This window comes from Cygnus olor, chromosome 4 (assembly GCF_009769625.2).
Source record: "Cygnus olor isolate bCygOlo1 chromosome 4, bCygOlo1.pri.v2, whole genome shotgun sequence".
Classification (NCBI taxonomy): Eukaryota; Metazoa; Chordata; class Aves; order Anseriformes; family Anatidae; genus Cygnus; species Cygnus olor.
Window position 1 is genome coordinate 74819415 of NC_049172.1, and position 21811 is coordinate 74841225.

General features: G+C 62.9%; 4 protein-coding genes across 15 annotated transcripts in view; 2 read left to right on the top strand and 2 right to left on the bottom strand.

Annotated features, from left to right (window-relative positions):
* PTPRA (protein tyrosine phosphatase receptor type A) overlaps positions 1-8001 on the top strand; it is a 100441-nt gene extending 92440 nt beyond the window's left edge. For all 12 annotated transcript variants that reach the window (XM_040556222.1, XM_040556226.1, XM_040556227.1 and 9 more), the window contains 12 exons: positions 667-764; positions 853-972; positions 1946-2112; positions 2893-3028; positions 3344-3493; positions 3613-3706; positions 4060-4136; positions 6109-6243; positions 6327-6452; positions 6539-6690; positions 6865-7000; positions 7673-8001. In XM_040556222.1, the coding sequence (XP_040412156.1) occupies positions 667-764; positions 853-972; positions 1946-2112; positions 2893-3028; positions 3344-3493; positions 3613-3706; positions 4060-4136; positions 6109-6243; positions 6327-6452; positions 6539-6690; positions 6865-7000; positions 7673-7747 (1466 nt within the window). In that variant the 3' untranslated portion in view covers positions 7748-8001. The remainder of the gene's footprint in view (positions 1-666; positions 765-852; positions 973-1945; positions 2113-2892; positions 3029-3343; positions 3494-3612; positions 3707-4059; positions 4137-6108; positions 6244-6326; positions 6453-6538; positions 6691-6864; positions 7001-7672) is intronic.
* A 2329-nt stretch (positions 8002-10330) lies between these two features.
* On the top strand, positions 10331-14353 carry LOC121069061 (28S ribosomal protein S26, mitochondrial-like). Its single transcript, XM_040554761.1, has 5 exons — positions 10331-10462; positions 11661-11827; positions 12832-12969; positions 13192-13315; positions 13598-14353. The coding sequence occupies exons 1-5, from the start codon at positions 10331-10333 to the stop codon at positions 13727-13729; spliced, it is 693 nt and encodes a 230-aa protein (XP_040410695.1). The 3' UTR covers positions 13730-14353.
* Positions 14354-14465: 112 nt separating this feature from the next.
* LOC121069063 (neurophysin 1) lies at positions 14466-16006 on the bottom strand. The gene is made up of 3 exons (XM_040554763.1): positions 15884-16006; positions 15204-15408; positions 14466-14893 (listed from the first exon to the last, which is right to left on the bottom strand). Exons 1-3 carry the CDS (start codon positions 16001-16003, stop codon positions 14844-14846), a joined length of 375 nt encoding a protein of 124 aa, XP_040410697.1. The 5' UTR covers positions 16004-16006; the 3' UTR covers positions 14466-14843.
* Positions 16007-17865: 1859 nt separating this feature from the next.
* On the bottom strand, positions 17866-19932 carry LOC121069062 (neurophysin 2). Its single transcript, XM_040554762.1, has 3 exons — positions 19053-19932; positions 18521-18725; positions 17866-18072 (listed from the first exon to the last, which is right to left on the bottom strand). Exons 1-3 carry the CDS (start codon positions 19242-19244, stop codon positions 17912-17914), a joined length of 558 nt encoding a protein of 185 aa, XP_040410696.1. The 5' UTR covers positions 19245-19932; the 3' UTR covers positions 17866-17911.
* Between the last annotated feature and the right edge of the window lie 1879 nt (positions 19933-21811).

Genomic DNA, 21811 nt, shown 5'->3' on the forward strand with positions numbered 1-21811 from the left:
CGGGCTCGTGTCCTTGGAGAGAAATGGCTGTGTTCTTCACAGGGAGGCAGGACCTTGGGCTACAAGTGCCACAACTCCTCCCAGGCTCAGGTGCCTCCCGGCAGAGCCTCCCAGCAGCTCTCCTGTGGGTCTGGTCGGCAGCACCCAGCTGGGGCAAAGCTTCGGCTCTCTTTTTTTCTCCTGGCTCGCCCTGAGCCTCGGGCTTGACAGGGGATGTGGAGGTTGAGTCAGCTCCTTGTCTGGCAGGCAGCGGACAGCTATTCCCGTGCCATATTGAAATAGGATCCTGTGGTTGAAGCACAAGGCTCGGGGGCAGGACTCGTGCGTGCTATTTGTGACGGCCACGGTTTCCCCGTGTGACCTTGGGCAAGTTGTTTCCACGCTCCGTTTGTCTGATTTCCCCTTCTCGGGCTAAAAATGGAGTTCCTGATCATAAAAACTATCCAGTCCCTTAAAAAAAAAAAAAAAAGCCCTGCTATTGTGTGTGATAGGGTTGTTGTTTGGGTTAGCCAGCCTACCCGGGGACGCATCCTGTGCTGACATCTACCGGCAAAAACCATCTCGCATCAGCCACGGCTTCACGCCGCGGCGGGTTTCGGTCCCAGCAGCGCTCGTGTGGCTGATTCCTTTCCCTAACCACGACACATCTGTTCACCTCGCCCTTAGGACCAAAGGAAGAAACGGTGAATGACTTCTGGAGGATGATCTGGGAGCAAAACACGGCAACGATCGTGATGGTGACCAACCTGAAGGAGAGGAAGGAGGTGGGTGCCGGCGTTTCGCCTCTCGCCTCGCTCTGCTCCCAGGCTGTGCTCCCGAGCTCAGCCGCCCGCCTCTCGTCTCTCCCCACAGTGTAAATGTGCTCAGTACTGGCCGGATCAGGGCTGCTGGACCTACGGGAACATCCGGGTGTCCGTGGAGGACGTGACGGTGCTGGTGGACTACACCGTGCGCAAGTTCTGCATCCAGCAGGTGCCGCGCCTCGCCTCGCCTGCCCCGGCCCTCCCCGCATCCCTCCTCAGAGCTCTGGTGCCCTCTGCAGTTTCACCCAACTAGCCACAGCATCCCCACCTCCCTTTTTAACCAGAGTTAGTAAAAACGTACTCACCTCAAATACCTGGGACCCTGTTCTCCGTACGTCAGCATCGCTGCACTGAAAGCAGGCAGCGGGCAGCAGCCAGGTCTGACATTCAGCCCTGTAATCCTCCAGCAGCCGCTGTCACCAGCGTCTCGCCCACAGCCCCTTTCAGTGCCTCCAAAGAAGTCAGATCTGTCTCAAGAGCCGAGACAGAACCCAGCGCCGCGTGCGTTGGTTTTCATTGCTTTCCCATCTGTCGCTGCCTCGTCACACCCTCCGAGGCTCCGGCTGCGTTACTCACTGTTTGTTTTCCCCGTGCTCCCAGGGGTAGGCAACAAAGCTGACGCGGGGGAGACCAAATGCCTCGATGGAAACCCGTCCAGAGCCTGAGCTGGGCTCTCTGAACCTCACCCTTTGCTCTGACAGCCCGGAGCGCCGAGCTTGTTTCCTCCCCTACTTTTAACACAAGGATTCCGTCGGCAGAGGCGTGGGGAATGAGAGAGTCACGTTAGGAATGAAATTCAGCAGCTTTCTGCTCGGCTAGAGCATGCAGGTGGCATCACCTGGGTGATGGTAGGAGCTGGCTCTGCAGGAGAGCAGGGGGGCTCAGGACACACTCAGTACAAGTCAGGCACTGCTCGGGTGTTTTACAGCTTCAAGGCCACCCGGAGGATGCAGGATATGAGACAGAGCAATTAAAATTAGATGCTTTTTTAGAGCCTAATACAGCCCTGGAGCCTGGGTCCAGTGCTTCCTAAGCCTGCCAGTTCAGCCTGGGGGCCGTAGCTCCCTCTCTGCCCTTGCTTTTGGGAAAAGAAAGTAAATCTAAGTATTTGTGATGAATCTGAGCCGGCCTTTCCCCTGCAGGTAGGCGACGTCACGAACAAGAAGCCTCAGCGCCTCGTGACGCAGTTCCACTTCACCAGCTGGCCCGACTTCGGGGTGCCCTTCACTCCCATCGGGATGCTGAAGTTCTTGAAGAAGGTGAAGACGTGCAACCCCCAGTACGCAGGAGCCATCGTGGTGCACTGCAGGTGAGCCCGGTGACAGCTAACCTCTGCCTCTCCTCACGTGCCTGGAAAGCGTCTTCTGGTTAATACCAAAAGGGCGTTTTTTTCCATCAGGCCTTCTTTTTTTTTTTTTTTCGCTTGTTATTTAACACTGCAAGCTTCAGCCTGTCCACATGGGAACACTCAAAAAAATTTTAATCTGAGTGAGATTCTTGGAACCAGCGACATGCTGGTGCTCGCACTGAGATGAAACCATCACTTGATGCAGCTCGATTCAGTCGGAGCGAGCCGAGCTAAAATCCCCTCCTGTGCTTCGGCAGCACCTCCCTCGGCAGGAGAGGGCAGCATCCTGAGCTGCAGGGAGCTGGTGCTCAGCCCGCGAGAGGGAACCACATTGTTCGAGCCCACCCGAAGCGAGTTTCAGGCTCAGCACCACCCCTGGGGTTTGCAGGAGGCTGCCTGCCTTTCAGAAAGGGAAAGCCCCACGGTTAAAGGCAGAGCTGCCGTTTGCCACCTCCCAAGTCCACGTTTCCAGCTTCCTTCTCAGGAGGCAGCAGGCGAAAGGGCTCGGGCTTTCCGTAGCATCACCCAGGCCTCATCTTCCATCTCTCCTTAACGGCTGGCACAGAAACAAAGCCTTCCCCAGGGGCTCACCCTCACGGGATGGAGGGTGGAAGGGCAGCGGGTAGAAACCTCTCCCTTCTCCCAAACCCACTTTGCTGTTCGCTGGGCAGCTCTGGGCTCCAGCACGGGGCCCTCGGTGCTGCTGCACTGACTTATTCCTTGTCCCCTCTGCCGTTTCAGCGCCGGGGTGGGACGCACGGGCACTTTCATCGTCATCGACGCCATGCTGGACATGATGCACGCTGAGAGGAAGGTGGACGTTTACGGCTTCGTCAGCCGAATCCGGGCTCAGCGCTGCCAGATGGTACAGACAGATGTAAGCGCGCCGCTGTGCTTTCTTCGGGCTTCGCTCCCCGGGGTTTTCCTTCGTACACTCAGTCCCAGAGCCACCTGCAGCGGCTCTGCGTGCAGGTCGAGGCCGTCCCCAGGTTTGGGAGGAGCACCGAGACAGAGCTGTGTCAAGGGAGCCTTTCGTTAGGTCCTGCGGGATGCAATCACCAGCTTCCCCTTCAGCTTCGTGTCAGATTCCTGCAGGAATAGCAAATAAGGCCTCGGACCCCCTCCAGGGTGCCCGCTGAGGTTCCCCCGAGCGCAGCGGGGAGCTGACGGCCTCTCCCTGCACCCCTTCCAGATGCAGTATGTGTTCATATACCAAGCGCTCCTGGAGCACTATCTCTACGGCGACACGGAGCTGGAGGTGACTTCGTTAGAAATCCACCTCCAGAAGATCTACAACAAAGTGCCAGGGACCAGCAGCAACGGCCTGGAAGAGGAGTTCAAGGTGAGGCTGGTTCCTGCTCTGCTGGGTTTGCTCAGCCCGTGCTGGAGGGAGCCCCACGCGCTCGGCTGGCCTTCGGTGGCCCCAAAAAGCTCTCCCTGCTCTCCTTTCTTCCTCTGCAGAAGCTGACTTCGATCAAAATTCAGAACGACAAGATGAGGACGGGCAATTTGCCGGCAAACATGAAGAAGAACAGGGTGCTTCAGATAATTCCATGTAAGGCTGGCTTGTCTGGGTGAGCGAGGAGGGGGACAGAGGCGTTTGTGGGGTCACAGGATGGCTGAGGTGGGAAGGGGCCTCGGGAGGACGTCTGGCAGGGACAGCACGAAGGGGCAGGGTCAAGGTGAGGTGGGTTTTCAGGACCTTGTCACCCCTTCTCCCTGCCCCAGTCCCCCCAAACCAGGGCATGGCAGAAGGCAGAACCAAGTCTTCTCGTCCTAAATGAGCAGAGGGCTCCCTTCCCTTACCTTACTGTGTCTCATCGAGGGCTTGGTGACTTCCCGGCCAAAGGCCATGCGTAACTCTCAGTAAAGGTCCCCAAAACTCAGATCGTTTTGCTTCTGTTTTAGATGAATTCAACCGAGTAATCATTCCAGTGAAGAGAGGTGAAGAAAACACAGACTACGTAAATGCGTCCTTCATTGACGTGAGTCTTCCTCAATCTTCTCCCACCTCACACTCCTTCCTATGGGAAGGATTTGTCCAGAAACGCTTCTCCTACGGGTTTCATAAGCTTCCTTCCACTTCCCTTTGCTTTTAGCACTGAATGGTGCTGGTTTGTCTCAAAGAAACCGTGCGGGCAGGGGTTTCTCCAAGAAACCGGTCTGTACCCACAGTTGCTCTGTGGCTTGAGTGGGAGAGGAGGTTTGGAGCCTAAGGAGAGCCTCCAAATCCTGCTCTCACTTCTGCAGCTCCGGGGTTTGACGATGGCTTTGGAGAAGCGGATGCACAAAGCCATGAAAGTAATTGCTTCGTGGCACCGCTCGTTTGGTCAGAAAACATGCGCTAGATTAGTTAATGGAGCGGTGCACGGGTCCCAAAACCCTTGAGAAAACCAGGTCAATCCCATTACACCTGTCCTGGTGGCTGGAGGAAATGAGGCAGGGAGGTTAAGTGCTTTCCTCACTCCGAGGAGGACGTCAGTGATTGCACAGCCTTTTCCTCGTGAGTAATCCTGTTGACTTCAGGGGTCCATCTCCTCGCAGTGTTTGTCTTTGTGCAGTGATGCCAGCGCTGGGTAAGCGACAAAGAATTTTGCTCTTCCCTAGCCCAATCTCTAATACCATTTTTGTTCTAATATCATTTCTCCTCGCCCAGTTTCTAATATCATTTCCTAACGGCAGCGGGGCTTTTTTCCCCGCAAAGGGTAATTACTGCCATGGGCTGAACTAGTAAAATCAATGTATTCCCAGATAAAACGTCCCAAATGATCTCTTCCCTCAAAATCCCTCCTGTCGGGTCCCTGCATTTCGCTCTGGCTGTGCTCTGGCTGCGTCAGCTTCTGCCAAAATGCAGATGCGAGCAGCCGCCTTGTTCTTGATCAGAAGGCTGAAATGTCAGGCAGGCAATTTTGTTGAGGGTTCAATTTCCTGCCTCCGCTGAGTTTTGGTTAAGTGACGAGCTCCGAATGACGAAACATCTGCATTCAGTCTGCTGTGAGGTCACGGGGGAATGTTGGAGGTTTTCTGTCTTGAAGCACTTCTTGTTGTGGAGCAGAGTCACCCTGACTTATGACAAAGCCTGGTTTTGCTCCCTGCTTCCCAAAATCCCCAGTAAGAAGCAGAACTGTAGCACTTAGCCGTGACTGCTACGAAGTTCGGACTTTTCAACGTGCCTTAGGAGTTCTGGAAACCCAGACCTTTCTTCTCCAGACACGTGGGGCCACGCACGCGTGGGGAATTTGATCCTGCCTCAGCTGCACTTTGTACCAACGAAGGTCTCACCGTGGCAGAGCTCTGGCTGGTGGTGGCTCAGCTGCCAAGTTTTTGGGGCTGATCAAGCCAAGGCAGATGGCTCTGCCCAGCCTACGATTATTTGCACAAACAGTCACAGTGCTCCACAATTTAATGCAGCTCGGCAGCGTGTCCAGCAGCACATGGATGTATCCTCTGCTGCTGCACGCAGTCCCCACTCGGAATGAGCCAGAAAGCCCCAAATCCACCGGATTCACCACTTTTCGGTTGTTTTGGGGGGGGGAGGGCTCACATTTGGAGGGGACAGCTCCCACGCAGACCTCAGCCGGTCGAGCTGGGCGTGCGGAGAGCCTGGCACGGCGCGGGGAGCCGCGACGAGCAGCCTGGGCACCGCAGCCTCTTTGCCTGGCGTGGAGGAATAGGGCAGGGGGCCCAGGGAGAGCGGGTCTGGCGTGCCCTTTCGCTTGGCACTTGCAGGCAGGATTAAGAGTGCCTGCACTGTGCTCTTTGCTGAATTAAATCGCACAGAGAGCTCCACAGGGGTGCACCTCCAGCCCTTTACCTTGCCGAGAGCTGGTGCTGTTTCCCCAGGGAGCTCTCTCACCAGGGCAATGACACCTCTGCCAAACCCCCTCCGGGTACCACGAACAAGGCTCGAGGGTGTTTCTCCCCAAAAAACCACTTTTTTCCTCTGTTTCCGTGCAGGGTTATCGCCAGAAGGATTCCTACATCGCCAGCCAAGGGCCGCTGCAGCACACGATAGAGGACTTCTGGAGGATGATCTGGGAGTGGAAATCCTGCTCCATCGTGATGCTGACGGAGCTGGAGGAGAGAGGCCAGGTAAAGGCATGGCCTGGCTGCGCCCAGGCGAGCGCTGAAAGAAACCAGAGCACACCCTTACCCCTCCCGCAATGCTTTCCCAGGAGAAGTGCGCCCAGTACTGGCCCTCCGACGGCTCCGTGTCCTACGGAGACATCACCGTGGAGCTGAAAAAAGAGGAGGAGTGCGAGAGCTACACGGTGCGGGACCTGCTGGTGACCAACACCAGGGTAAGAGCCCGGCCTTGGCCCTTCGGGGGCCTCAGGTTTTCCTCCTCCTCCTGCCGTGCTGAGCTCCGGTTGTGCTCTTCCGCCAGGAAAACAAGAGCCGACAGATCCGGCAGTTTCATTTCCACGGCTGGCCCGAGGTTGGGATCCCCAGCGACGGGAAGGGGATGATCAACATCATCGCGGCTGTGCAGAAGCAGCAGCAGCAGTCGGGCAACCACCCCATCACTGTGCACTGCAGGTAAAGCCCCGAAATTCGGGGTTCGCTTCGCCTTCATCTCAAAATGCCATCAGTCTGAGCCCGTGCAGCTTGGGTTGTGCGTGGAGGTGAGAAAAACGCCGGCAGAGCCGGGCTGCTCGGCGCAGCTCGGGCACAGCAGAGGGTTTCCTTGACCTCTGGGTTTCTCTTTGGCAGTGCCGGAGCAGGAAGAACGGGAACCTTCTGTGCGCTGAGCACCGTCCTGGAAAGGGTGAAGGCAGAAGGGATTCTCGACGTCTTTCAGACGGTGAAGAGCTTAAGACTACAGAGGCCGCATATGGTGCAGACACTGGTAAGGGCGGCTGAGCACCCCGCACACACCCCGCGCTCCTCAGGCCCTGTGGACCTCAGCGAGGACGTGCTGGGGACTCAATTCCGTGAAATTTTGGAGAAAAACTTCCTCAGCTGAAGGTTTCCTCTCCCCGCGAAAGCTTTGGGGTGGAGGTGGGTCAAGAGGTTCCCTCCCCATCCTCCTGCTCGGACATCGGGGGAGCGGAGCTGGACTGGCTGAACGCATCAACCCCCTCTGAGCGCTGGCACGAGCTGGAGGAGCCTTTCTGGGGGCATCCTCACCCCTTACCCCGTGTCATTCCGGGCTCCAGGAGCCTGGAAACTCGTCCTGGGGCGGCTTCGGCAGTCGGTGCGGCAGGGAGAAGAGCAGACGGGGCTGGAGGAGGTCTGACAAGAGGGGGCTGCGAGGATGCTCAGCTTAAATTAAATAATTTAAGGCTGTTTGGGCTCAGAATAGGAGCTCAGAGAGGAGGAGGAAAGCTGCTGCCTCCATCCGGAGACATCCCCCGTGGGTTTCACCCCTTTCCCAGCCCCACAAGAGCCGTAAAGTGCTTTAGGGTGCAGCAGGGGGCAGCTGGTAACGGTAACAGCTGGGCGCAGCCCCCAGGGCACCTCGTTATTTCTCAGACGTGGATTTTCCCTGCCTAACCCCGTGCTCTTCGGCTCCCCGCAGGAACAGTACGAATTCTGCTACAAGGTGGTGCAGGAATACATCGACGCCTTCTCAGACTACGCCAACTTCAAGTGAAAAAAATACAAAAAAAAAAGAAAAAAAAAGACAAAAAATGACAGAAGAGTTGCCTTCTTTAATATTTTGTAATATTCTGTTTGTTAATATACCCCCCCAGAATATGTGTATATATCTTAACTGTTTTAGAGGTTGGTACCACGAGCTTCATCTTAGCTGGAGATTTTATATGTAGCAAAGTGTTAGTGCAGATACTGTCGGCTCCTTTTTTTTTCCAATGTTTTATTGGGGAATTAAATAGCGTGATGTTTGGATTAATATTGTCATACCATCTCTCTTCTGGAGAGCTGCTACAGGCTGTTATTTTGTTTGTAAATCTTTTTTTTTTTTTTTTTTTTTTGTTGGGGGAGTAAAGCCTTTTTAAAAAAAAAAAAAACAAAAAACAAAAACAAAACCGCAACAAAACCAAACGACCGAGCTAGTCTGGATGTCCTCTGAAAAAAAATCACCCACAAAGCACAAGCTTTTCCGAACTCGCAGGGAAATGGTTTCACATTTTTCTGCTGGTCAGCTCTTAAAAAAAAAAAAAAAGGAGAAAAAACAACAAAAAAAGCTTACTCTGTGTGTGTGTATCTATATAAATATCCTCGGTTTTGTATAAGAAGCAGCAGAAGTTGCCTCCTTCGGGGTCAGGCCCCCACCTGCTGTGGGGTTGGGACCCGAAGCTCGCAGCGCCGGGTGGGATTTCGACTAAAAAAAGGGGGGAAAAGGGAAAAAAAAAAAAAAAAAAAAAAAAAAAAAGGATTTTTGCTCCCTGAAGGAAATGCCCTTGTGGTTTGTGCCTGCAGCTGCGGGGCCGGAGCAGGAGCCCTCCGTCCCTGCTCACCCCATCCCCTGTGGGTGTCCGGGTGTCCCCAGCCCTCCCCCAAATTTGTGGGACCGACGGGGAGCTGCGGCCCCACCGCGAAGCGGCGTCGGGCTTGCTGGGGCCGTGTTCGTGTTCCCCCAAATCCGGTGCGTCCTCGTGCGTCCCCCTTTTCTTTCCCAGCCATAAAATGAAGCCGGCACCGGCTCCAGCCGACCCTCGGCGTAAAGGCTGGCAATTTCTGCTCTTAGGGGACGGGGCCGTGTTGTTTTTGCCTTCTCTTCGCCCCCATTTTTTGTGGGCGGAGATTTGGGTCCCCCCCCAGATTATTTCTCCCAGCACCCCAGCGGCCACACGGAGGGTCAGGACTCGGCTGCTCCCTCCCAGGTGATAAATCCAGGGAAACCCTAAACGCGACGGGACAGGGCACGGGAAGAGCCCTAGAGAAAAATCCTAAAGGCACGGTGCTGCAGCGCTTTTCTGTTAAAAAAAAAAAAAAAACAAAAACCAACACAGAAAACAGGTGAATATGGTTAATTTTAATAGTTTTCTTGCTCTGAGGAGGCGCTGGATGAGGATTTTTTCCCTTCCTTGACGCTCAGAGCTGGTTCGCGGCGTTTTGGGGCCGGGGGAGCATCGCAGACCTTTGGCCGTGGGCAGAGCGGTGGCGGCGAGCTGCCGCCGCCTCCTCTGCAAATAGCAGGGGCTCGAGAGCTGCTGGAGCTAATCCGGGGCCGGATCCCCCTTAATCCGGGGCCGGATCCCCCTTAATCCCCTTCCCCGGCCCTGCCGCGTCCCCGGAGCCGGGGGCTTTCGGCCAAGCGGGCGGAGGGATCCCGACCAGGATTTGGGGCGGCAAAGGGAAAATCGGCAGGGAAAAGGGAAAATCGGAGCCCTGCTGCGATGGGGGAAACTGAGGCAGGGGGGATTTGCTCAGCGCCCTGCCCGCCAAGAGCGTCTTCCAGACCCCCCCCCCCCGGCACCCCGGGGCTGGGCGGGCGCTGGCTGCGAGGTCCCCGGGGAGCGGGGCCGACGTCAGCGCCGCCGAGCTCGGCCCTACAAAGAGCGGTGCTGAGCCCCCCGCACAGCGCACAGCGCCCGACGCAGCGCCCCGAGCAGGTGAGAGCCTGGGGGGCGGGGGGGGGGGGGAGCGGGGGCACCCCGGGGTGGGGGGACCCGAATCTGCCCTAGGGGGAACCCGTGGGTGCTTGTCCTCTACAGCATCTCCATCCTAATCCCAGCCCAGCAGCGCCCACGGGTGCTCATCCCCTCCGGCATCTCCATCCCCAAATAGGACCCTGGGGTGCCCGTCCTTGCTGGGCACCAAGCAGCACCCATGGGTGCCTGTCCCCTCCAGCACCTCCATCCCAAACCCAGCCCAGCAGCACCCGTGGGTGCTCATCCCCTCCGGCATCTCCATCCTAATCCCAGCCCAGCAGCGCCCACGGGTGCTCACACCCCCGGCATCTCCATCCCAAATCCAGCCTAGGAAGCACCCATGGGTGCTCATCCCCCCTGGGATCCCCACCCCAAACCCATCCCGAGCAGCACCCGTGGGGGCTCATCCCCTCCGGCATCTCCATCCTAATCCCAGCCCAGCAGCGCCCACGGGTGCTCGCACCCCCTGGGATCCCCACCCCAAACCCACCCCGAGCAGCACCCGTGGGTGCCGCACCCAACCAGGGTGCCCTCCCCCGCCGGCAGCGGGTACGAGGCCGGGTGCTGGGGGGGGACGCCCCGACCCCACGCCCCCCCCCTCGGCCCCGCAGCCCCCGGCCATGGCTCCCCGCGGCGCCCCGCTGCTGCTGCTGGCCCTGCTGCTGCTGGCGGGAGCCGCCCGGGGCCAGCACTGGTCCCACGGCTGGTACCCGGGGGGCAAGAGGGACCTCGGCGCCCCCCCGGCCCTGCAGGTAGGGAGAAACTCCCGGATTACCCCCCTTTAGGTTATTTTGCCCCCCAGATTATAACCCCCCCCCCCGGTTATTCCCCTCCCCAATTTATTCCCCCCCCCCCCCCCCCCCCAAGAATTACCCCCACACACTCTGCCTGGTTATTCCCCAGACCCCAGATTATCCCCCCCCCCCCCCCCCATGGGATTATTCCCACCTGGGTTATCCGCCCCCTCCCAGGATTGTCCTCCCTTCCACGGGATTATCCCCCTTCCCATGGGATTATTCCCCCCCGCCGGGATTACCCCACTCCCACAGGATGACCCCCTCCCCACCTGAGACTGCCCCCCAACACCCGGGATTACCCCCCTCCCATGGGATTACCCCCCACATACCCTGAATTACCTCCCTCCCATGGGATTACCTCCTTCCCACGGGATTACCCCCCCTTCGGGATTACCCCCCAACACCCGGCATTACCCCCCTCCCGCAGAATTACTCCCTCCCCACCCAGCATTAACCTGCCCCATTTGGGATTATGCCCCACACACACCCGAGATTACCCCCCTCTATGGGATTACCCACGGGAATTACCCCCATATAACCCCCCTACGACGGGATTACCCCCAGATTCCCCCCTCCCCACCCGATATTACCCTCCTCCTCGGAATTAACCCCTCGGATTACCCCTCCCCCAGGATTAACCCTCGGATTACCCCCTTCCCCCGAGATAAAACCCCGGATTACCCCCCTCCCCGGGATTAACCCCTCGGATTACCCCCTTCCCCCGGGATTAAAGCCCGGATTACCCCCCCCTTCCCGGGGTTAACCCCCCGGATTACCTCGGATTACTGCGGATTATCGTGGATTACCCCGGATTACCGCCCTTTCTCTCCCCCCCGCAGGTCCCAGCCCCTCCCGGGCCCTGCCGCCCCCCCCGGGCCGCCCCCTCCCTCCGCACCCCGCCCGCCCCGGCCCCCCTCCTGCCCTCTAGCCCCTCCCCTCCCCGAACTACATTTCCCGTCAAGCCCCGCTCCCCACCCCCCTCCCACCCCTCCTCCCTCCTCATTGGCCGCCGCTTCCCGCCCTCCTACGTCACATCCGTCCCCCCCCGCCGGCCGCCATGCTGCGGGCGCTGAGGCGCTGCCGGCCGGGGGCGATCGTGGCGGCCGCGCTCGGCCCCGGCGTCGGCTCCGGGCCCGGCCTCGGCCTCGGCCTCGCGTGGGGCCCGCGGCTGGTGCCGGCCCGGGGCCGCAAGACGCGGCACGACCCCCCCGCCAAGGCCAAGGCGGCCCGCCTCAAGCTGCCGCCGCCCGTCGACCCCGCCGAGCTCGCCGTGGTCACCGAGCGGTACCGGCAGCACCGCGCCGTGCTCGGGGCCCTCCGGTACCGCGGGGGGGGGAGGGCTGGGAGGGGGTTTGGGGCGGCTGGGAGGGGGTTTGGGGCGGCTGGGGGGCTGCTGGGGGGTTACGGTTTGGGTATGGGGCCGCTGTGGGGCAGGGGGCTGGGTATGGGGCCGCTGTGGGGTAATGGAGGGGTTGGGGGGCGATGCAGGGGGGCTGCGGGGCAGGGGGCTGCTTGTGGGGCCGCTGTGGGATGGGGTTGGGATGGGACGGGCTGCTGTGGGGTAACGGTTTGGGCGTGGGGCTGTTGCGGGGCGGGGGGGGCGGCTGTGGGGCTGCTCCTGGGCACGTGGCTGGGTACGAGGCTGTTTGGGGGTATTGGGGGGGGGGGGGGGGGGATTGGGGGGTTGGTGGCTGTGGGGTATGGGGCTGTCTGTTGGGGCTGCTGGGGGGTGGGAGTAGGAGAGTGAAGTTTCTGTGGGATAGGGGGTTTGGTTCGGGGGCTGCTCCTGGGCACCTGGCGGGGTGTGGGGCCTGTTCAGGGGTAATGGAGGAGTTGGGGGGCAACGCAAGGGGGTTGTGGGGTGGGGGGCTGTTTGTGGGGCTGCTGGGGAGCGGGATTGGGACAGTCGGGCCGCTGGGGGGTGGGGGTTCAGCACTGGGGCTGCTCCAGGGCATGTGGCTGGGTGCGGGGCTGTCTTGGGGTAATGGAGGGGTTAGAGGCTGGTACGGGGGGGCTGTGGGGCTGCGGGGGGGTGGGAGCGGGACAGTCAAGCTTCTGTGGGGACACGTGGCTGGGTATGGGGCCGTTTTGGGGTAACGGGGGGGGTTGGGGGGTGATGCGAGGTGGCTGCGGGGCAGGGGGCTGTTTGTGGGGCTGCCGCGTTGTGGGCTCAGGATGGTCCGGGCTTCCGTGGGGCGTTGGTTTGGCTCTGGGGCTGCCGTTGGGTACGGGGCCGTTTGGGGGGTAACGGAGGGCTTGGGGGCGACGCAGGGGGGGCTGCGGGGTGCTGAGCGCCCGGTGCTGAGCCCCCCGCCCGGCGGCAGCTGCGTCTTCAGGGCCGAGGTGCTGCAGCGGAAGCGCGAGGAGCGGCTGCAGCTGGAGGGCTCGGCGGCGCTGCGGGAGGAGCACCGGCTGCTGATGGCCTGGAACGAGGCCGAGAACGCGCGGCAGCGGGCGCGCAGGTGGGGCTGCAGCGGGGCTGGGGGCGGGCGCGGGGCTGCTCGGGCTTCGCGCCCTAAAACCTGCACCGGGCTGGAACCGGGGCCAGCGAGGGCTCCCTTCCCCGGAGCCGCCGCGTTTGTTCTGGCTGCCTGCGACCTCGCGGAGCTTGGAGCCGGGGTTACTGGCTCTCGCTTAGGCACGCGGTTTGGTTTTTTTTTTTTTCCTCCCTTCCCGCGCGGCAGAGAGGAAAGAATTAGGAAGGCAGCGGAGGAGCAGCGGAGGCAGAGGCTGCAGGCTGCGGAGAACAAGGCCAGGCAGGCGGCGGCCTCCCTGCAGGAGAAGGAGAGCGCCGTGCTCCGCCTGCAGGTACGGGCGCTGCTCCCGCTCCCCGCTTGGCAGCCCGTGGGGGAAACGGGCTTATTTCCCGGGGGTTCGTGTCGTGGGAACGCAAACGTCAGCTCCCGATGGCGTGAGGAAGGGACGGAGGCGACGCGGGAGCTCTGGGAGCGGAGGGCGGAAGAATCCCCAGCGGGAGGACCCCGAGTCCTCTTCCCGAGGCTGGCTCCTGTCTCGGGGTCCTCCTCCTGGAGCACGCGGAGGTGAAATCCTGCCCGGCCGGCGTCAAGCCGCTCCTCCCCTTCCCTTCAGGAGGAAGCCAAATCGTTCCTCACCCCCGAGAACCTGGAGGCGCGCATCGAGGAGTGCCTGGACAACCCGCGCAGCTACAACTTCGCCGTCGACAAGGAGGGCCGCGTCGTCAGGCGCACCGTGCTGCCCTAGCGGGGCAGGGCCCGGCGGCTTCTCCCCTGTGGTGCCCGAGGCAGGCACGGGATTGTTGGACGGGCGGGTTCTGGGGAAGGGGGGGAGGGGAAACGCTCGGGTACGGCGGTGGGAACCGCGTCGTTTCGAGGTGTCGAAGCGCCGGGGGTCGGGCCCGGCCCCATCGGAGGGGAAGCTGCGGGTTTCCCTGCTCCCGTTGCCCTGAGGCTGCTCCGCAGCTTCGCCTCCCGCTGGCTTGGACCCTCCTCTTCTCGGAGCTCCTGGGGCCGAAGGGGAGCGAGGCAGATCCCAAAGCCCCGAGCTCCCCGAGGGCTGCGATCCCGCCGGCTGCTTCCCGCAGCTGACCCCGGCCCGGTCCCCGGTCGCCTCTCCCGGGTCTGGCTCCCGCCTTTCCCCTTCCCCTCTGGTTTCCTGCGCTCGGTTGGTCTCGATTTACCCGTGGCGAAAGCCGCGCGCCTCCTGCGGGCGGGGTTGTGCCCGGGCCTTGCGCCGAGCTCGTTACCCCACCCGCCCGGCTGGGCGCTTCCGCCTCCGCGGCACAAACCCCGGGTGCCAGCGGCCTCGCGCGGCGCTTGGGCCCCTCCGGATGCTTCTCAAAGTAAACTTGGTCCCAGTGGTTTTGTCCGAAACACGGATCCCGTGCGTTTTGTCGCGCGAAATCGTTCGCCCTGCGTTTTCTGCCCCGGTGGGAGGCCCGCTGGTCATCCTTGAGCCCTCTTGTTGCTTTTTTTTTCCCACGTCAGATGGGGCTGAACACGGAATCTGTGCGGAGGGCGTCTCCACCCCGGCGTCTCCTTCCCTTTTGCCCCGCGGCTGCTGCCTTGGGGCTGCCCGGCCCCAGTTCCCACACCCTGCTCCCTGGGGGCAAACCCCCCCCCCCGCTGCAGGAAGCCCCCTTCCGGCCTTGCTTGGACCCACACCCCCCGAAAACCTCCCCCTTTCCCTCCAGCCTGCCCCTGCTGAACCAGGAGCCTGCGGCCAAAGCAGGCGGCACACGAGAAGCGCGCACGCGTTCATCTTTCGTTCTCCGTAGAAGCTTTATTTCTGTTTAAGAACGTCGCGGGTCCGGGCTCGTCTGCGCCCCCCCAGGCCTGGGCGGCTTTCCCCCGGCGCTCTACGCGAGCAGCGCCTCTCGCTCGCAGCCTGGGTCGGCCACGCAGCCCTCTGGCAGGGAGAGAAGGGAGAGAGCTTGGTGTGAGCGAGGCAGCGTGCGGCAGCGCCCCTTTTTCTTCTTCTTTTTTTTTTTTTTTTTGTTGGTTTTCGAGCAGCGAGGCCGCGCGGCAGCTCCGCGTCGTGCCTCGGAGCTCCCGTCCCGAAAAGCTGGGGCTGGCAACCCAAAAACAGAGGCAGCGAGTGCTGCGGGAGTCCGGCAGCTCGCTCTTGCCCTGCTTTGTTTTTTTGGCTCGGAGGTTTCCCCTCTCCCAGCTCTACCCCCAGTCCCTCGGGGTTGTGAATCCCCCCCCCCGGGGCTCACCGCTGCTGCAGCAGATGCCGGGGGCGGCGCAGCTCGCCCCGTCGCCGCCGCACGGTTTCCTCCCGGACTCGCAGGGCGTGGGCAAGAAGTTCTCCTCCTGGCACCGCAGCGTCTCCGGGGTGCCCAGGTAGCAGCCCAGCTCCTCGCCGCAGCAGATGCGGGGCCCGAAGCAGCGCCCCTGGTTCCTGGGGCCGCAGGGCAGGCACTGCGCGGGGCGGAAAGGCGGTGGGAGAGGGGCTGCGCCTCCCGCCCGCTCCCCCTCCTCTTCTTTTTCAGCCTTCCCCTCCCTCCTCGCCCCCGCAATTCGCTCCTCGCCTCTGCGTCGGGAGGGATGCGCCTGGGGAGCAGCACAGCCGCCCTGGCACTCACTTAACGGGGTGCTCAGGGCACCCGTTTCACCCCTAAAACGGCCCTCCTATAAAACCCGCGCCCCCTTTGCCCCTCTGCAAGCGTTTTGGGGGGTGGCGGGGGGGGGGAAGCAGTGGCTTTACATCGCCGTCCTGCTCCTTCCTTCCGCCTCTTTCCCCAAGCTGCTGCGGGGCCAGCCCTAGGCCGCGGGAGCTGCCCGACCCCCGCAAAAACCCCGTTCCTAAACCGCTCCCCGCGCCTCATCTCGGGGATTTGGGAGGATTTGGAGCAGGGAAGGAGCCGCAGGAGGAAAGCAGCCGGCGGGGCCCTACCTTCCTGACGTCCCCGTCCAGCACGGCGCGCTTGCCCCCGATGGGGCAGTTCTGGATGTAACACGCCGAGGAGAGCGCCAGGAGGCCCAGCAGGCAGAGGGCGAGCGCCTTGGTGTGCATGGCTGCGGGTCCTGCGGGGTCGGGGCGCTTCTGCGGCCCCGTGGCGGCGAGCGGGGGTATTTATAGGGCCCGCCGCTACTTAGGCATGCCGCCGGTGTCGTCACCCGTTTCCCCTAAAAGCCCCGAGGCATTGCTCTCCACGCCGCGGGTCGAGGACGTGAGGGCAGCGCCGTGGCGCTCATTTGCTCCTCGGCGCCCGCTGCGGCTGCGGCAGGGGGGACGCCTGGGGGCTGGTTTTTGGGGTGAACCCTCGTGGTTTCGCTCCCCCAGCCCCCTCGGCGGCCGGGCTGTGGGTTCCTTGCTTCGTGCCCCGTTGGCTGGGCGGCGTTGGAGGAGGGCGTCCCCAAGGCTGTGGGGTGAGGAGGGTGAGCTGTAGGGAGGCTGCGCGCTTGGCCCTGTGCAAATCCCGTCTGCCGGGGGGGGAAAACGGCCCCACAGAGCATGGGGGCCATGGGTTGGGGTGTGAAATGCGGTGTCCGGTCCTTCCTGCCCCCCTCTGCCCGCCCCTCGGCAGCACGGCGGCTCCGGGCCACCCCAAACCCACCCCAGCTACCCAAAACCTCATCATCAAACACTCAGAAACCCCCAAATCCCCCGTAACTCCCACCCTGGAGCCGCACACCTGGCTTGACCGTCCTCCCAAGCCCGAAGCTCCCCGCCTTCGTTACCGCAATTAAGAGCTTCCCGACTTGAATTAATTCCCCGGCAGCTCTGACGTCTGCGGGGAGCGCGACCCCGAGCCCTGCCGGCGCCCGCTTAATCGGGGAGCACGACCCCGTGGCCTCCGCTTAGCGGGGCCGCGGGTAACGGGATCACTGGGGTCATCCCACACGGCCCCCAGCGCCCTCGGAGGTGCGTGGGGCTGACGTGGGCAGCGCAGGATGCGTCCCCCCGGCCGGAGGAGCTCCACCTCCCCGCCGGTGCCACCTCCCCCGGGGACCCTATAAAGGCCGCCCGGCCCCGCGCGCGGCCAGATGCCAGCCCAGGGGGACCGCGGGAGGGACGCGGCTCCTGTTTGGGGACACGGACCCCAAAAACCCGCCCGGAGCGAGGACCCCGTAAGGGTAAGAGGCTTGGGGGCAGCACGTGCCCAAAACGCCCCAAATCTGTGGGGGAAATGTGCCGGGGGGGGGCTGGTCGGTGAGCGGTGGGATCGCCGCGAGGGGAAGGTGAGACAGGTGTGGGGGTTGCGGTCCACTGGGAACCCGAAGCTTGCAGATCTTTGGTGGTTCTGGGGGGGTTTCCTGCCTTTTCTCCCGCTCAGGAGGTGAGATGGAGCCGGCGTCGCCGTCCGAGGGGCGCGATGGATTTGCACGGCGTCGGCCCCGGGAGCTGAACCCCCCAAATCTCTGCTTCCCAAAGGCACCAGAACCCCAAAGTGCCCCGCGGCGGGGCTTGGCAAAGAGGTGAGGTGACGGCGACATCCTGGGGCACGTCCCCGTCCCGCGTCCGTGTGCGCAGGGCGGGTCAGCACCCGTGGGTGCCGGTGGGGACCCCGGGGTGGGAATTGGGGTGGCGAACCCCGCAGGCTGGCTCCGCTGGGTGGGCTCCTTCCCTTTTAGTGCTGGAAAAAACGTGGCAAACCCCACACCCAGCAGCATCCCTACAGCTGGGAGCCGGCCCTCCGAGGTGGACAATCCCGGTGGGAACGGGACGAGGGGGATTTGGGGACTGGGGATTTGGGGAGGGGGCTGCAGGCGCCGCAGCCACCCGCCTTGGACCCCACCCTGGCCATCCCCGAGCCCCGTCCGTGTCCCCAAGCTGCTGACGTCCCCTCCCCGTCCCCTCCCCGTCCCCTCCCCGTCCCCTCCCCGTCCCCGTGCCCCACACGAGGCCAGCACAGTGCGAGAGGACGTTTATTGGGGCTCGTATGTACACGGCGGGGACGGACGCGCGCGGCGGCGCGGCTCAGAGGCCGGGCTGCTTGCCCTGCTGCCGGCCGGCCAGCTGCATCAGCCGCAGCAGCAGGTCCCCGGCCGAGCCGTCCAGCACCGTCAGGTTCTTCTCCGCCGCCTCCTCGGCCCGCTCGCTGCCTTCCTCCAGGCAGGAGGCGTCCGCGGCGCAGGTGTCTTCGGCGGAAAGCATAGGGACAGGTTTAGGAGCTGCGGGTTTTTAGCCCCGGGCACCCACGTGGCTCGAGCTCCAGCTTCGGTGCTCGCGTTAACCAGGGAGCGGGGCTTTTTCTTGGGGGGTCAGGGCATTTTTGTGCCTGGTTTGGCAACGTCTTGAGGCTTGGGAAGGCGCGGGGACAGGGTTTGGGTTCAGCTCCAAGCCCGTTCTCCGTGTCCCGAGCTGGGGACATCGGTGCCATCGCCCCGTGCCCGCCTTCCCTTCGGGAGGCGACGGCGAACCGCAGGGACGCCAGCTCTTTGCACCCCCCCCCCCCCAACCCCTCCCACACCTTCCCCACACCCCTCAACCCCCCAAAACCCCCCTCAACCCCACCTGGGCGCCCGCCCCAGCCCCGTCACCTCCCCGCCTCCCCCAGACCCTTTTGGGGGCCCCGCTCCCCGTTACCAGCGCTGCAGCAGACGCCGTTGGCGGCGCAGCGGCCGCCGGAGCCGCAGGGCTGCCCGCCGGGCTGGCAGGGCGAGGGCAGGTAGTCCTCCTCGGCGCAGCGCCGCGTCTCCGCCGTGCCCAGGTAGCAGCCGCCCAGCTCCGCGCCGCAGCAGATGCCGGGGCCGAAGCAGCGACCTCTGTTCCCCGGGCCGCAGGGCAGGCACTGCGGGGGGACCCGGCAGCTCGAGCACCCGGCCCCAGAATAAAGGGGAAGGGGCTCTGGGCGGGCTTGGGGTCACGAAAAGCATCCCCCCCCCCCCCTCCCCTTCCAGCACCGTTCAGGTGATGCCCAGGTCCGCACCTCCAGCACGTACGTACCAAGGTGGCCCGTCCCGGTGGCCCCTTGGGTCCCCACGGCCGCCCCCGGCATGGTTTCAGCCGTATCCCCCCGACCCCACGAGCGCCCAAGGGTGCCGCAGGTCTTGGGGGGGACCCTCTGCGCCCCGCAAACCCACCCCCGGCACCCCCAAGTCCCCTGGTGGCCCCGTACCTGCCGCAGGGCTGTGTCGGCCAAGGCGCGCTTGCCGCCGCGGGGGCAGTTCTGGATGTAGCAGGCGGAGGAGAGGGCGAGGAGGCAGAGGAAGGAGAGGGGCAGCGAAGGCTCGGCCATGGCCGGGGGTGCCCGGAGCGGTGCCACGCGTGCGAGGAAGGCGGCCGCCCTGCCGCTGGCTGCGCTCCGCATCTGGCCCCGTGCTGTGCCGCCCGCTATTTATGCCACCGTGTGTCCCCCCCCCCGCCCGGGGTGGGGAGGAGGAGGAGGAGGAGGAGGAGGGCGGGCTGGTTATTTTTTTGTGTGTGTTTTGTTGTGTTTTTTTTTTTTTTTTTTTCCTGTTTTCTTTCCCAAATCTCATCCAAGCGAATCTGTAATTGAGGTGATTCAGTGCAGAAGCGCAAGCGGCAGCGCTCAGGGCTGGCAAATCCCCCGAGCCGGAGCTGCTCGGGGGGCACGGGCCCCCCACCCCCCCCTCCCCTCAAGGGTGGCCACGGGGAGGGGTGCTCGGGTTGGGGAAGGGCTGTTGGTTAGTTTGGGGGGGGGGCTGCCTGGGGAGAGGTGGGCGGGGGGGTGCAGGTTTTAGAGGGGTGGTGGTTTGGGGAGCCAAAACCCCGAAGAGGTGCAGAGGATGCGGGTTTGGAGGTGCTGTTTGCGGAGGGGTGCTGGACTGGAGGAGGCGGGTTTGGAGGATGTTAGTTCAGCAGGGATGCTGGCTTGGGGGATGAGGATTTGGGGAGGGATGCTGGCTTGGAAGACGGTTTGGGGCGGGATACTGGTTTGGGAGAAGAGGATTTAGGGAGGGATGCTAGTTTGGAGGATGCTGCTGTGGGAGGGCTGCCGGAGGCGAGCACTGGGGTGCACGCAGGCACCCCTAAACCAAGGGGCTCGGCCGCACTGTGCCGAGGTGCGCAGCCAGACCCCTGCCGCGGCTCAGCCCCGAGGGGCGGCCAGCCCCAGCGCTGAATATTCCTGCCGCTCCCACGTTCCCTTCCCAGCGATGCCGAGGGCGACCTCGGCGATGGGAAATTAAAACGCGGCGGGGAAGCAGCCGCCCGACGAGCATCCGCTGCCCCGCGGGCGTCCCGGCCCCGGAGGCGCTGAGGAGGGGCTGGTTTTGGGGTGCCGGAGGGATGGGGACGGCAATTTGGGGGGGAGCCTCCGGGCAGGGCCAAACCTCTGGGATGCTTTCTTATCACAGAGGGGAAACTGAGGCACGGAGGGGTTGGGGCGGGCGCACAACGGGGGTGATGCTTGCCGGGGGGGGGGTGCCCCGGCCTCATCCTGCCCCGTGGATTCGGAGGGATGCATCACCCCGGGGGTGACGGTGCTGGTTCGGGAGATGGGGGCAGTGACTCATTGAGGTGCAGCCTTAATGACCAACATCGTTAGCACCGACCACGTCCCCCCGGCTCACAGCAGGTGCCAGGCCCGCTTGCGTTGCAAGGCCGAGGAGGATGCAAAAAAATAAAACAAAAAATGAAAAAAGCACTCGGCTGGGGGAAACTTTTCTTTAAAGCGCCCCAAATGTCAGCGCTAAATTGGGCAGCGGCGTTACACGCTCATGCTCCGGCTCTTCATTACTGTATCGTAAAAAATTACATTAGCCGGAGCGATCTGCATTCAAATGACTCTGTGTCTGGAATGATAACGCGGGAATATGAGATTAAAATGTAATTACGCTCTTTAAAGGCGAGGAAGGTTAATAAAATGTTTTCCAAGTTGCAGAGGCTGCGCAGCCGCGACGCAGAATCACTTACGGGAATCAAGGGGAGGACGGGGTGGGAGGGAGGGATGGGGCGCCGAGGCAAGAAAAATGGATGGAGAGCACGAAAAGGGGGCTTTGGGATGGCGGCACCGTGGGGGACGTGCTCGGGGGATGTCCCCAGCCCCTGTGGGGGCTCAGCCGGTGGGGTCCCCGCGGGGCCGTGGTGCTGAGCCCAGCAGGACACCCACCCGCGTGCTCTGGGGCTCCCGAATCCCCTCCTGGCACCCACCCGGGGCCACCTTCTCCACGTCCCCAGCCCCGGATTTGCTCTGCCACGTCCCTGCTCGTCCCCAGGCTCCCGCGGGCCCCAGCGGAGCCCCCTTCGTTAGCGCTGAGCTCCTAACGACATGCGAGGCGGCGCGGCGTTAATCGGCGCGGGTGGCTGCGGCCGGGGGAAGGAGGAACTCGTAAAAGCCTTCGCGCCGTGCCCAGGGCACCGCTGCGCCACGTCGGCAGAGGCTCGTGCCCGTCGCCTGCCCGGGCGAAGGGGCGCTCCCCAAATTGGCCTGTTTTTTTTTTGTTGTTTTTTAACCGCTTTTAGCAGCGCCCGGGGCTCCTCCAGCCCGTCACAAGCGCGTCACTCGGTCACCGTGCCCTGGTGGCCGGCAGGGCGACGGGGAGGGGACACCGGGTGGCCACCGAGCTGGCCACCACCAAAGGTTCTTCCCCTGCTCCCGAGGAGGAGGAGACAGCCTCGGTGCTGGAAAACCGAGCTGCTCACACCTCCTGCCCGCTCTGCGCGGGAGCCGAAGGGCGGCTGGGAGGGAAGGACCCCCACGGTCACCACGGGAGCGAGGAGGAGGAGGAGGAGGAGGAAGCACGTCCAGCCGGGGCGCCAGGCTCGGTTCCTGAGCAGTGCAGAGCGAGCGGTGTGCACGGGGAAATTCGTCCCTTCTCCATCCCTTCCCCTCTCCATCCCTTCTCCATCCTCTACCAGCAAGAAGGGATGAAACCTGCTGCCCAAGGGTCCTGTAGTGCCAACAGAGGGGAA